Genomic DNA, 15,796 nt, shown 5'->3' on the forward strand with positions numbered 1-15,796 from the left:
TAAGAAACGACTCAGGACTGTGCAGACTTGATTCAGTCCCTGTGGTTTTACCATCAGGTCCTCTCTGTTTGACACTGATCATGAGGAAATAGCTCAGCATGTGAATATTGCTGGATTTGCTGTACTGGCCTATCATTCTGAAGTTACAGTGAAGCCAAGTGATTTAACATTTATAAAGTATGAACTATGTGTAGGGCGTGGTATGGCCCACACCAAATAAATCACTTCTTCCCTCTGGGAATTCATGTTCTAAAGAAATAGAAAATATACATTTTTTTTTCTTTCTGAGAGGAAGGGAAGAAAAGGAGTAAGATAATAGGAGCTCTCATTTCTAGAGTTCTAAAAAGGCATACAAAGTATTGTCCTCAAACTAATCATGAGAGATAAGATAGTATAAGTATTATTGTTTCTATTTTACCAATGGGGATAGGGAGTTAGTTCTCAAAGCCAGAATAGGTAATCCCTGTGCTTCTATTCTTTAGAAGGTGAAGGGTGGAGGAGCAGATAAGTTAGAGAACATTTCCCAAAGCAGAATGGTAAAGTGTGAATGAGCATGCATTATGCTACAAGTGGAACTAGAAACCCTTTGAGAGACCATTGGCATGCAAGAATGCACAATGATGGATCCAGAGGATGGAACAAGGTTTATTTGACAACTAGTCTATTGTTTCTTTATGTATTACAATAAACATTAACAAATCCTTTAAATCACGATGATGATGTGAATGTTACTAAGTTAGGTAGTTCCAAAGATACAAGGAGAAGAGAGAAACATTCAAAGGCAAGTACAGAACTGGAGAAGCCATCAGAACAGGAATGATCTAAACATGAAGAAAGTGGTAGCAGTAGAGTTTAGGAATGTTTTATCTCCTAAAAAATAAGTTCTCCCAGAGGAATGTTACCTTTCCCTGTTAAGCAAAGCACAAGCTAGAGGCAATGGGATAAAGTACATGAATTTTTGGAGATGGATGTAAACAGAGAAGGGGGTCCTGGCAAAGATCAGAGCAGGAAACAATACTGCTAGAAAGTAGCAGCACAGGGCAAAGACTGATCAGGGAGAATGAGAAAGCATAGCAGAGGTCAAAAGGATAATTTAAAAAATCTAGTGGAATTCATATGGAAGAATAAAAGGAAAAACATAATTGGGACACGGGGACAGTGCTAACTAAAGCAGGGAACTTTATAGATTCACCCCCAAATTAGTAAAATCTATTGGGAAGGACTTTATGAAAAATGTTTTAACAACTTCTTAGACAGTGGTTTCTACCAATGGTCAATTATATACAGCCCTCTATGAGAAAAAGACTATATTCTGAATTGAAACAGGGGTGTGGGAGAAGAGAAAATCATCTAATTGGCAAGTGAGAGGGAAGGGCTACTTCTACCCCATGCTTCCATAAAATAGAACCAAAAGATATGGGGATCCAGTCAGTCACAAGAAATGTTATATGGACTAGATAAATAGTTAAGTAACACTTTCAGAAGTATATCATGATCAGAAGGTTTGCTCTGAGACATTCACCACCAGTATATTAGTCAATATTAATACAGATGGTCAACATCATAGTGTTATTATTAGTGGGTAGTACTATAATCTGGGAGAGAAATAGAAAGATATCAGCTAGAGATGAATCTCTCCTTTCTCCTCAATCCCATTGTTAGACATTGCCCTGGTTCTTCATTCTAGTCATTATGTATAGTTTATCTGACAACAGGAAAGAAAAGGACTAATACAGAAATGAATGGAGTCACATCAATGGCAGGGGAAGGAAAGGTACGTTGTTGTTATTTTTTCATTTTTTGGAAATATCTGTTTGAGTTAAAAATCAGGACACTGGTTGCTATGTTGGACATCATTGTGAAAGGATGCCCACTTACCATGCAATGACTTCATTCCTAATGTGTACGATGGCCTCCGTAAAGGGAGAGACTTTGGGAGAGAAGGGTAGGTGCTACTGAAGAGGACATCATTGGGCAAGGCTTGGTCCAGAATCGAGTTCCGCGAGGGGAAGTAGTGTTCTCTTTGACTGCTGTAAATACTTTCATCCGACAACGTTCTGTGCAAGGTCCGCCTTGTGGTAGGAGTGGAAGGGAAAGGAGATTGTGGAGAGGAAAGTCCATGGAACTGTAAAATAATGTCAACATAAGACAGAGTAAATCTCATCTGTTCAGGATCTGGAGTCCTCTGATGTTCAGGGAAGGGTAGGAAAAGGGATGAAACCTGAAGAGGTGGGGGAAGAGACTAAGATCATTAGTCTAGAGACAGCTACAGTTTCTGCATTTTTAAAATAAATGAACATCTCTGGTCTGAGATCTCAGGAACCATCCTTTATGTATTTCATTATCCTCAAACACTGGTGTGCACAGGTTTATGGAGACACATGGTGGCATGAATTCTCTACACAGAAGCTTGTCAGGCGATCATCCCTTCCATCTTATGGTCTCCTATTATAGTGCATTTGCCAGGCAATGTGTTAGACAACTTCTTGGTGTTAGCTCATCAACATTTGCTGAATTAAATTTCTAAATTACAATATCAACCCAGGTGCTTGTAGAAGATTAATGTAAGGCACAGAAAGCTGCTTCTTGGAGCTCATGGAGATGGTTTCTTTGTCCAGAAAATAAACACAAGAAAGGTCTGAGAAAGCAAGCTTTTAAAAGAAGTTGAATAATGTTCTAGTCAACTTCTTTTAAAAAGGCATCTGAGGGGGCAGCTGGGTGGCTCAGTGGATTGAGAGCCAGGCCTGGAGAAGGGAGGTCCTGGGTTCAAATCTGGCCTCAGACACTTCCTAGCTGTGATCTCGGGCAAGTCACTTAATCCCCATTGCCTTAAATTAAAAAAAAAAAAAGGCATCTGTTTCTCTGGCTACGTCTTTGTCTTTTTTTATGACCAAATCTGATTATCACCTGAAAATTTTCTGCATGCAAAAGATTTTAGTTAGGCTCACTAGTAACCAATAGAAACTTAGCAGTACCTAAATGCCCTTTATGCAATACAACACAGTATTTGCATGTTAACCAACAGTTACTCTTTTAGTTTTCTTTCTTTTTTTTTTTTAAACCCTTACCTTCTGTCTTGGAATCAACACCAGAAGAGCAGTAAGTGCTAGGCAATGGGGCTTAAGTGATTTGCCCAGGGTCACACAGCTGGGAAGTGTCTGAGGCCAGACTTGAACCTAGAACCTACCATTTTTAGGCCTAGCTCTCAATCCACTGATCTACCTAGCTTCCCCCTCTTTTAGTTTTCTTGCAGAATGTCACCCAAATTGTCAAAAAGAATATGAATAGAGGCATCCAGGGGGAGGAGGTAGTTTAAAGGCACTTCATTGTAGGAGGTAACAATAGGAAGTATGACTCACTGAAGGGTTGGTATAATTGTAAAAGAGACAAATCCATGAGTGACTATAAATCCAGCAAAACAAAATTGTATTCAAGTTCAGTTTGTTAAATTGAGTGAAGTCTGACACATTTGTTTAAGACTGGAAGCCAGCATGGGTAATAGGATCTTAGGCTGTCTTCACAGAAACATCATAACCCAGATTTAGGCAAGTGATTGTTCACTGCATTCTGTCCTGACCAAAACTCATCTGAAATACTGTGTTCAGCTGCATGGACCAGATTTTCAAAGGGCCCAGATAAGCTTCAGCATCTAGAATGACCACGATGATGAAAGGCCTCAAGATCATATCATATGATGTTTACTTGAAGGGACAGATTGTTTCGTCCGGAAAAAAAAAAAGGAACAATGATAGGTGGCATGATATCTGGCTGCTATAGAATATGAAAGGAGGGAGAAGAAAGATTAGATTTATTCTGACCGGCCCCAGAAGGTACAACTAGAAGCAATGGATAGAAATTGTAAAGAGACAGATTTAGACTTGATGTCAGGAAAAGCCTCCTAGCAGAGCTACTCAGAAAGGGAAAGGATTGTCTAGTGAGTTGCTACTTCCTCCTCACTAGTCTAACCTATAATAATATATTATCATCAGCATGTGTATGATAATATATTATATTATAAATATATATATATATTTATATTTACATATAAATATATAAAAGGGAAAACATTACCATTTCAGAAGGAGGGTGGAAGAAAGAAAGTATCATTCTTGAATTCTCTGAGTCCACTTAGATTTCCAGGAAGGTTTCTGAAAAAGGATAACACTCCCTTTCTTTCCCCCACCAGCTAGGTGGTACAATGGACAGAGAGCTGAAGTTAGAGCCAGGAAGACCTGAGAGTTCAAATCCAGCCCCAGATACTAATCATTTGTGTGACCCTAGGTCAGTGGTTCTCAACCTTTCTAATGCCGTGACCCCACAATACAGTTCCTCATGTTGCCGTGACCCCAAACCAATTATTTTGGTGGCTACTTCAAAACTGTAATTTTGCTACAGTTATAATTCGGAATGTAAATACCTGATATGCATTATGTATTCTCATTGCTACAAATTGAGAGGTTGAGAACTGCTGCCCCAGGCAAATCACCTAACTTGTCTTTTTTTCTCCTCTCTAAAATGAGGATAAAAATTGCATCTATCTTTTAAGGTTATGAGGATCAACTGAGAAAAAGCCTTTTGCAAACCTTAAAGCACTCTATAAATATTAGCCATTGTTATCATCATCATCATCATCATCATCATCATCTCCTGCCCAAAGACAGAGAAATATTCTGTGGTATAGAGAGCTAACTAAAATGTGAACAGCACTTAGTTAAAAAAAATTACAGAATACTCAGAATATTAGAATGGGCAGAGATCTTAATCATTTGAATGCTCTCATTTTACACAACAAAATGGAGCTTCAGAAAAGTTAAGTGATTTGCCTGGAGCCACACAATTAATGGTGGAGCAAGGATGCCAGCTCTGAGTCCAGTGCTCTGGCCATTAGAGGGATGTCTATTACTGATATAAATATGAAGTCATCTATAGTTGTGTTTCCAAGTACCCCAACCATTTTCTCCATCTTCGAAGGCAATCCTCTGGTTTGTGTGCAGATATGGCTGCTGCTACAATGGCATTGTTCATCACTCAGACTGCCTGTACTACCCTCATCTGGCTGGCTGTTTTTTAGTGCTTCATGACTACGTCATCTCACTTGAACAGAGCTGACTATAACTGTATTTTTAGGAATCCTACCGTCTTACATTATCTGTATACACAACTAGACACCCTGCCCAGCCAAGCTTGGATGCTGCAACAGTATCAATCCTCTGCCAGATGACTGGCTGTGATTTAGGAGCTTGCTGGAGGTGATGCTGCAATTTTGGGTCTAGGAAGATGTTGATGAAACTTTTCAAGAAATTAAGACATAATCATAAACCTTTCAATTCCTCAATAGTTTTAAGTCAGAAATTATTATGGTAAAGGTTCCTGTCAGAGAAAATTTCATTTTCCTTTAATCTCTTAGGCAAAATATAAAATAATTTCTTATTTGGAATATGGTATTTAAAATTTTTAATAAGCTTCTTTGGGTTCTGACAAATGCAAAAAGGAGTTGCAAACACTTGCTTCTGTAAAGGTTGCCAGGGAAACCATTTGCACCCTGGGTGTCGAGTATGAACTGTTCAAGGCTTACTTATAAAATGGAATTTACGGAAATCAAGAGCCTATACATCTAAAAAGTGATTATGTAAATATTTATAATAAATCATTTCTGATATCTCACAGCAGAATTTATTCTATGTAAATGTTGATGAAGTTTAGGGAGCAAGTTTTATCTTTTGGCAAAAACTTCTCCCTTCCCACAAAAAAAAAAACAACAGCATTAGGGAGATATTAACACCCCTAAAGCAATTCCTCTTCTGTTTTAATAAAGACTGGGAGTATTTATTAGTAGTTTAAGAATAGTATAGTTTTCATTTTAAACAGATCCTAGAAGATTCATCCATCCCTCCATCTCTCTCTCTCTCTCTCTCTCTCAGAATCAATATTGTGTATTGGTTCCAAGGCAGAAGAGTGCTAAGGGTTAGGCAATGGTGGTAAGTGACTTGCCCAGGGTCACACAGCAGGAAGTGTCTGAGGCCAAATTTGAACCCAGGACTTCCCATATCTAGGCCTGGCTCGCAATCTTTTTTTAAATTTTAAATAAACCATTACCTTCCATCTTGGAGTCAATACTTTGTGGTATTGGTAAGAGTGGTATGGGCTAGGCAATGGGGGTTAAGTGACTTGCCCAGGGTCACACAGCTGGGAAGTGTCTGAGGCCAGATTTGAACCCAGGACCTTTGGTCTCTAGGCCTGACTCTCAATCTACTGAGCCACCCAGCTGCCCCCGTGGCTCTCAATCTATTAAGCTATCTAGTTGCCCTACCACCCCCAAGTTCTTTTAAAGGTTTCAGAGGCTTCACCTGTCAAAGAGGTCCAGGACACAAAAAAATGTTAAGAACTTCTGCTCCAGGGTACGGAAGAAACTGAACATGGAAATTTTCAGAGTAGGATATTATTAGTCTTATTTGCTGTATGATAATAAGCCTCTTAGATCTCAGTTTATTAATTAGCAAAATCGAGACAATATTGGCTATCACTTACTTCATAGGTTTTGTGGGGGTAAGTAAATTATAAACCTTTAACTGTTATACAGATGTGAATTATTAGTATTAGTTTTATTTCTTTTTCTATTTGCCTAATCACAGTATCCAAATGTCCAGTTGAAACCTCAGTTCTGTTACAAGGGAATCACTTTAAAAGACTGATATATATTAATTTAAGGTCGCCAAGGAATCAGCTATGTAATTCCTAAATGAAAAACTCAAGTCAGCCGTCAGCCTTTTTTGGAGTTTAATTACAATAGGAGCAAGAAAGGAATTAGAGATATATAGAGAGAGAGAAAGGGGAGAGAAGGGAATAGGGCTTAAATACCCCTTCTGTTTAGGCTGGGCCAAAAGGCCCAAGCCCTTAGATAGCTGGGGCAAAGAAAAGAGATCAGTCCCTATTACTCACGTGTCCAAAATGGAGAAACAGTCTCAGAGGCCCCCACCTTCAGCTTCCTTCAGAGCAAGCTTCCTCAGAGCCCAGGAACAACACCGACCCAAAAAAAACACCACCTCCTTCAGTCTCCAGACCCTCCTATCTTTTTGGACACCATCCAAGTTGCCTCCCCTCAGTCCTCACATCTACCAATCACTCTTCATCAATTTCCCTGTCAATGGAGGCTCTCGCTTAACCCAGGACCGCCCAGAGGTTTCTGGCTTTTGCACATGTCTGTTGAAGGTCATATTTTTCAAATGATTAAATCTTTACTCTTTTGTTACAGCCCTTTCTAAATCCTGTTAACTTGAGTATGGTAGAGATTGGAATAATTAAATTTTGATCTAGGCTGCAGCCCTTACTCAATCCTATTAGGACTGAATAGGGTGGAGATTTATTCCAAGTATCTCCATTGTATCAATTCTAAAATCAATCAAGACTCAAAGAAATTCCTGTTCTATGCTTAAGCATAGGTCAAAGTCCTTTCCATTGTTCAGCAAAGGGTTTCTGTCCTAAAGTAATCTTAAGAAGGGAAGAGAAGGAACCTCCCATGCCAATGGAGTTCCCATTCCAATAGACTATCAGTAAGAAATTTTCCAAGTATGAAATATCCCAATGGTGAAATTTTCAACAATTATAAGTCTAAGGAAATTTGAGGTTTACAATCCCCCCTGATGATCATTGGGAGACTAGTCTCCCCATTGATCATTTAACATAATCATTTTGTAGTTCTAAATTCACTTCTAACTAAAGATATACACAATATTCAATTTTCTAGGAGAAATTAGAATAGTGAGAGAGGAAATAGAAAAGAAAAGAAAGCAAAACCAATGTTTGCTAGGCGCATTGACAGAAAGCCAAATTAGGGGCAGTCCCTTTTGGCATAAATGTTACAATAAATGTTCAATCAAAAGTTCAGTCCAATCAATCACATCCAAAGTTCATTCTTGATCTTCTTGATGAAGTGTAGGTTTTTGGCATCTTTCTGCAACAGTTCTTATCTTAGGAAGAGTAGTTATGGTAGAAAGCCTGTGCTAGATTGGGGAAAATATGATTTCTTTTGTTGTTATAAGAGGGATCTGAGCAAAATGATGCTAGCTGGGCAGTCAATAGCAGGAAAAGAATTGTAGAATCATCGACTCAGAATTGGAGGAGACTTTGGAGGGAATGTAAATAAAAACTATACCTGAAGAGGGATTCTCTTTACAACCTACCCAACAAGTGCTTGTCCATCCTCAGCCCAAAGAACTTCAGGGACAGAAGAGCCCATTAAGTCCTCCATGACACACATTTCCAATTCTGGAACGATGCTGCAGTTCTTAGGAAATCACTTCTAATACTGAACCTAAATTTGCCTCTTTGAAATTTCTACCCTTGGCTCCAAGTTATATACCCTTTGGAAAAAAGAACATAATCCCTATCTTCCTTGCAATAAATGCTCAAAGACAACTACTAGGTCACTTCCATATTCCTCCACCAACACCCCCTCTTTCTCATAGGTTCTGGTCTGCCCACCATCATGCTCATCCTCTGAATAATCTCCAGTCTTTAAATGTTCTTCTTAAAATGTGGCCTCAGCATGTAATATAATCCTATAGATGGAATCTGACCTAGGTAGAGAAGTGAGGAACCAACACCTCCTCCCTCATTCTGGATACTATACTTCTCTCAGTATACCTATGATCACATTAGATAAAAAAAAGAAGAAACTGGATATTTTATTATAAATGCAATATTTAATAGTAATACAAATAATCATACTTGTTTAATAATTTTTTACTGATCAATTTCTATGCCTAAAGTATAATGTATTCTCTCTCACAAGAATTCTTTGTCATGAACATTTGCTCACATAACCATAGCTGGTATGTTAGATAAGCATGCTTTGTACACATCCATTCCAGTCATTAATAAAATCATTACTAAGTTGTCATTTCAGTTTTACTCTTATTTTAAATGCTAGGGGGAGAACATAAAGGAGCAGAAGACATTATTCATGAACTCATGGGCCTTTTAATCTAATGAGAAAACAAAGACAAAATCAAATAATATTTGTTTGTATACAAAAGGAAAAGTGAATTTTTATAAATCAGGGTAAGGTTACTTGAGGAGCCATTATAATTCACTATCTTTTAGAGAATCTTAGAGTAACTGATCAAAACCAGCTTGTCCTTTACAATATGATTCTTTTATCATTTTTAAAAAAGTTCACAAGGGGCAGCTAGGTGGCTCAGTGGATTGAGAGCCGGGCCCAGAGATGGGAGGTCCTGGGTTCATATCTGACGTCAGACACTTCCTAGATGTGTGGCTCTGGGCAAGTCACTTGACCCCCATTGCCTAGCCCTTACTGCTCCTCTGCCTTGGAACCAATACATAGTACTGATTCCAAGATGGAAGGTAGGGGTTTAAAAAAATTAATCAATTTAAAAATAAAAAGTTCATAAAACATCAAGATTTGATGATGCCTGACTTGGGGAAATCAAAGAAAAAGAATGTCAAAGATTATTCAGGTCTTGAAAGGTAGGATCTGTGAGGACAAAGTATTAAAAAAAATCAAAAGGACCAACTAGTGTCTTTCAGCACTTCTGAAATAGTGATATGAAAATCACCAGATGAATATAGTCCTGTCTCACTTAACATTTTCACATTCAATTAATGGTCAAATTTTGTCCCTCCTTGCACACCTTCTGTAGATAGTCACTCTTGGTTCAGCCCTTCCTCACCTCTCACCTAAATGAATGAAGTATCTTCTTAATTGGTCCCCCTGCTCCAGTCTCTCCAGCCTATTCTCTACAAAGTCACCAAAGTGATTCTTCTAAAACTCAGGTCTCCCTCTCCCTACTTAAAACTCCAAGGGTTCCTTCATGTCTCTAGGATAAATTATAAATTTCTTAGAATAACTTTTAAACCCCTTCTTAGTACTAACCTTCCTTTCCAATCTGAAAGTACATTCTTCCCCTTCTTATAGTCTACAGTTCAGCCAATGGGACTTTTTGCTGTTCCTCACAAGGTACTCCATGTCCTTTACTGTCTGCTATGGCTGCAATGTACTCTCTCCTCACCTTTTCCAATTAGGATTCTCCTTTCTACTGGCTCTTTGCCTGAAGTCTACAAACACACCCATGTCTCCCCCAGCCTTAGCCAAATCCCTCAATCTGAAAGGGAACAAACTCTTGTGCTATATGCATCCCCTCCTTCTTGGCTAAAATCGAAGAGAAAGCTGTCTGTCTAGAGCAGGTGCCTGTACTTCCTTTCCTCTGAATCCCCTGCAGTCTAGCTTCTGACTATCAGTTAATTGAAACTTTTCTAAGTTGGCAATTACTCCTCGATTGCCAAATTCAACCAGTCCTCCTATTCTGCGAGCTCTCTGCAACTTCCACCATTGTGGATTACCAGATTCTTCTAGATATTCCCACGTCTCTAGATTTTCATGACTCTTCTCTCCTGGCTTTCCTCCTACCTACTTCTTCTCAGTGTCCTTGGCTGGATTTTCACCTAGGTGGCCCTCTGATAGCTGAGAGTATCCTGGATTCATCTTTTCTCCCTTCCTACTCATTTGGTGAGCTTCTCAGCTCTCATGGATTCAATGACCATTGGATGAGTCCCAGGATCTATCATACATGTAATCCAATTCTCTCTTCTGAACTGCAGTACCATGTTATCAACAGTTTTGGATATCTAGAACTACATATCCTGTACACACCTCAAAACCACTATGAAAAAAGTGACTATCCTTTCCTTCACATTTTCCCACCTTCCAAATGTCCCATTACTCCGAGGGACACTGGACAGCAAGGTGGTGTGGTGGATAGAGCATCAGGCCTGGAGTGAGGAAGATTCACTTTCCTGAATTCAAATCTGGCCCCAGACACTTACTAGCTATGTGATCCTGGGCAAGTCACTTCACTCTGATTGCCTCCACTTTCTCATCTATAAAATGAGCTGGAGAAGGAAATGACAAGCCCCTCCAGTATCTTTGCCAGAATCTCTAATGAGGTCATGAGGATTCAAACACAACTGGAAATGACTAACAACGAGGGACACTATCTTCCAACCTTAGTGTCAACCTTGACTCATGGCTCTAATGCACACCACAAATACAACCTGCTGTCAAATCTTGTCATTTCTGCCTTTTTACGTCTCTGGTATATACGTCCCCTTTCTCTCATCACATAGCCACATCCGCCATTACCCAGCACCTGGACTAATGCAATAACCTTCTAGTCGGACTCCCTGTTCTCCCACTGTTCTCTTTACTCCAATCCATTCTCCTTGGTCCCAAGGGATGCTGCCTTCAACCATCCCTGCTCAATGAGCTTCAGTGATTCCCTGTTACCTCCAAAATCCACTCTAGTCTCTGTCTGGCACTCAAAGCCCATCACAGCAGAATATCTTCCCAAATTTTCATTATTCTTGTGCTTTATTCCTTTTCGTGTGCTCTCCCATCTAGCTCTGCTGGGCTACTTGCTGTTCCTCTCACATAATCTCCCGACTCCATGCCTGAGATGCTCTCCTCTTTTCCCCATCACTTGTCAGCCACATGGCTTTCCTCAAGAGTCAGCTCCAATCCCACCTTCACAAGCTCTATCTCCTGTTAATGCCTTTCCTCCAAGATCCTGATCACTCTAGCTATGTGTGCATGTAGTTATTTAAATGTTGTCTGCTACATCAGAATGTGAATTCCTGGAGGGCAGAAATAGTGCTTCTGCTCCTTTTTTGTGTCTCTAGCACTCAGTAAAATAAGTATTTAAATATTAAAAAAAAATTTCCTTTGAACTGGGTTCAAATATCACCTTATGGTGCTTCCTCTTACTTGAACTCTTTTCCTTCCCCTCCTTCCCCCCAGCAAATTACCCTGTATTTATTTTATATACATTTGTATCTCTCAATTAGGATATAAGCTCTTTGAAGGTAGCCACTGTTTTAAAGTTCTTAATAAATGCTTGTTGATCAATAAATAAATAAAGTCCTTTCACATACCTTAAAATTTTTCTGTGATTCAGGAGTTGGGCTTTCAAAGTCGATTAGTTTTTTTAGATCCTCTTCAATTGTTGACTTAGATGTTTGCTTTGGAGATGCCCGGAGGTCCCTGGCAGAGGCACGCAACCTGGTGTGGGCTATTTCATTGCCATCACTTTGGTGGCGTCTTAAAAGAGAAGGAGATAGTAGAAACTAAAATCAATAACACTGAGTATAGCATCCTAACCTAGGGAAGAGGTCTGTGGAAGAGGGAAGGAGGGAGATGAACTGTAATCTAATTAAATCATATCTTATTTAAATAATCACTTGCCAAGAAATGAAACATGTTTAAATAATTAACTCTTTAAATACTAAAGGGCTAGTCACTTTAATAAGTAAATATGACTAAAAGTTGAGTAAAAAAAATGGCACCAGGCCTGTTGGAAATAAAATATTGGTTATCTGCCTACACCCAAAGTTTTCCGCAAAAACAAATAACTCAACATACCTTTCCATTTCTATCATGTGAAGACACATATTTTATGTGTATATCTATATATAGTGTGCGCACACATGTATGTGTGTGTATGTGCACATGTATGTGTATTTAGGAATTCATTTTTGGACATTCCCTTGGGTGTCTAGCTGCATGTACAGTTACTATCATCAGCTGAGAATTTTGCATTTAACACTAGCAAGAACATCAAACGTGTTCGATAGGCACACCAGTTGGCCAATTATTCTGAAGTGTGTTTTTCTATCTTTGGAGATCTGAGAATCAAATCCTAATGTCAATGTCATCTCTCCTTCAAGGAAGAAGATTAGCGAAATGATGCGGTGAAATATCATAATCAATTTGTAAAAAAATAATAAGTGTGAATATCTTTCCCTCTTCCCTCCTCCCACTTTTCATGTTATTTTCTCTAAGGAAGCAGATCTGGATTGTCTCTTCTTCATGTTTAAAATGAACAACCAAGCAATAGAAGCAAAAAATGCTCTTACTTTCTTGTATCCATAAACCCCACAGAGTTTATTGTCCCTTCAGGTTTTTTCCATCCAATCAGGTACTTGCTAGTAGCACCCTGCCGAGGGTAGAAAGTTCTAGGACCAGAAGAGGAGGAAGAGGAGGAGGAGAAAGAAGGCGCGAGCTGCGGGGAAGTGGCAGAATGAAGCTCTTCTTTGGGTGAACTTCTGGCACTGGTGAAAACAACTGGGCTGGCAGAGTGTCGTGAACTCATGGTACTGGGAGAGAAGTGTAACAAAGACAAAACTTGACTTAAGTTTGCATGTAGGCATCTGGTGTAATTATTTACTAAAGCCATATTCTGTTACTGGGAACACAATGTTAAAATTCCTGCCATGGCTGAGGGTAGGAGTCCCAAAAAGATGAATAATTTATACACTTCTAATGGAGCTCAGTTGTTAGCCTCCACTTTCATTCTGCCTATAATTTAAATATCCATTGTCGGAGTAACAAGTGTTAACCTGGGGCCCTTTATGCACTTTTTTTTTTCCAAACAAAATATACGAGAATGTCAAAGAAACTTTCTGAAAAAGTCATTATTATTGAAGTTCATTACAGTTTAGACTGGAAAGATAGGTGATGGTTTGGAGTTTTTAGGGATGAGTATCCATGGCTATGATGATCATGGAGGAGATAAGGCAGAGAAATAGGAGAAGGGGTGGGAAACTGTATGTCCTTTTTATGCTTACCCTTAAAGCAAATTCAACCTTAGTCTTGGTTAAGGCTTCTATATTCTCATATAAAGGTTGCTTATCAACATTTTTGCTTTTGGGTTAAAACATGACAGAGTTGCTTGATGGACGGAACATTTTTCCTTTGGTTCACTCTTAGTGCTTTGAATATTCTGATGGTAAACTATTGAAAAGTGGAGCTCAAAGGAAAGATGGATGACTAGAGAATCTTAGGCTTCAAGTTCAAATTTCAGCACTGCCCCTTACTACCTGGGTGACCTCAGGCAAACTCTGCAGCCTCAGTTTCCTCATCTGTAAAACCAGATGACATTCAAAAGTCCTTTTATAGTTTTAAGTCTTTAATCTTATGCCAACAGGGAATTTAGACAAGTCAAAGCTCCTTCTCACTATTTGTACCTGCGCTGTTCCAGGCATCTGAATGAAGACAAAACTCAAATAGTATTTAAAAACTGACCACTGAGACTTCCAGTTTACTTATCCTACCTTTTCTATGAAGTCTGTACTTCAGTGGAGACTAACTCAAATAGAAACAGGGACTACTAAACCACACTTAAGGATCTGCATCAGGCACACATTATTAACTTAGAAAACCATATATTAACTTTTATTCTGTTAAATACTTCCCATTAGCAATTGGTTTAGGGATCTCAAGAGTGTAGCCTCTCCAGCATGGGACCAGAGTCTCTGATACCTCTGTTGGTACATATTTGTTTGTTGTCTCTCCCCATTATATTATGATCTCCTTGAGGGCAGGGACTGGTCTTCTTTCTCCCTTTATTTATATCTCTAGCACTTAGCACATTTCCTGACACATAAGTGCTTATGGTCTAAGTAAGAAAAGGTTCCTTTCATATGGAATTCTCAAGGGAATTTAGCTTCAGAGAATGTTCTAAGTGTCAAGACCATGCCCTATACAATGCCCCTCTGGATTTTATCTCATAATACTGTGTCCTACTGACATTCCTAGCTTTAAGGCAAAACCAATTAGTTCTAACTTTCTGGATGTTCAGGGGGATCATAAACTGTATATAGATTGTCCATTCCCTATCTCAATGAATCCAGGAAAAGATTTAGGAGAGGTTAAGAAATAAAACTAGCAAATATGAATTTTTTAGGAGGCTTGGTCATAATTCAAATTTACCTAGATTAACTTTGACAACAAAGGACCTCTATAATAAACAAAAAACAAATGATATCTGCAGACTATCAAGATGGTAAAGCTTCCTTCATTCTTCTAATTGCAAGGGACTAATTGGACTAAAATTTGGCAAAAAGATAAAGAGCTTGGATGAAGATCAAGATAAACAAAGAGAAAAGTAAATTTCCATCTCTGTCATTTATCTGCTTCAGAGTCTCTTCTAAAGTAACTGAACAATCATAGTTTCCCTCTCCTAATATAATCATATGATCCTCTTTTTAAAAGATTTTTCCTTCCCATTATGGGTTACTGGCCCAGAGAAAACATTCAAATAAGGGCTACATAATCAAAAAAGACAGTTATGTCTCACTGATTAGCTTTTCAAATGAGAACAGAGAACATAAAATTCCATTCAGGAAATAATTAAAACACCTATGAAAATTGAGTCATCATGAGAGCCAAGTAAAGGTAAATAAAACAGATGTATGGATAGAAATTAAAAAGAAGAAGCAGAGAGAAATATGCAGAAAAATAGAGGCACTGGTAGAGAAAACAGACAGCAAGAGTGGGACAGAGACAAACACACAGACTTTATAGAAAAAGAAAAATGATGCACAATAAATTAAGAGTTATTAAGAGAAAAAACCACATATATGGTATAAGAGAAACACACTGAAACAGAAATTTGTGAGGATACCACCCATACCTATATATAGATGTTAATGGAGCAAATCTTTACCCTGTGTTCTCAGGGGTTATTTTAAAGTAATTTTATCCTCTGTGAAAATAATACCAACCAGCTTACTTTTATATGGGGCTTTATAGCTCATAAGTTTTTTTTTTTTAAATACAAGTACAGATACTTTTCAATTTCAATTCAATTTCAAATACAATTTCAAATCATGCTATTAATTTGAAGTAACAAGATAAAATGGAGAGGTTTGAACTTAGGAGGACGTGGGTTCAAGACTTGATTCTGGCACAGTCTAGAATGTGTGAGCAAGGGCAAATTATATA

At 38.5% G+C, this 15,796-nt stretch overlaps 1 protein-coding gene across 50 annotated transcripts in view; it reads right to left on the reverse strand.

Moving 5' to 3' along the window:
* The window catches only part of SIPA1L1 (signal induced proliferation associated 1 like 1), a 368,156-nt gene that overhangs the window by 12,598 nt on the left and 339,762 nt on the right, over positions 1–15,796 (reverse strand). For all 50 annotated transcript variants that reach the window (XM_016423170.2, XM_056810730.1, XM_056810732.1 and 47 more), the window contains 3 exons: positions 12,928–13,167; positions 11,947–12,112; positions 1,879–2,125 (listed from right to left, as the gene is read on the reverse strand). In XM_016423170.2, the coding sequence (XP_016278656.1) occupies positions 1,879–2,125; positions 11,947–12,112; positions 12,928–13,167 (653 nt within the window). The remainder of the gene's footprint in view (positions 1–1,878; positions 2,126–11,946; positions 12,113–12,927; positions 13,168–15,796) is intronic.

Source organism: Monodelphis domestica, chromosome 1 (genome assembly GCF_027887165.1).
Source record: "Monodelphis domestica isolate mMonDom1 chromosome 1, mMonDom1.pri, whole genome shotgun sequence".
Lineage (NCBI taxonomy): Eukaryota > Metazoa > Chordata > Mammalia > Didelphimorphia > Didelphidae > Monodelphis > Monodelphis domestica.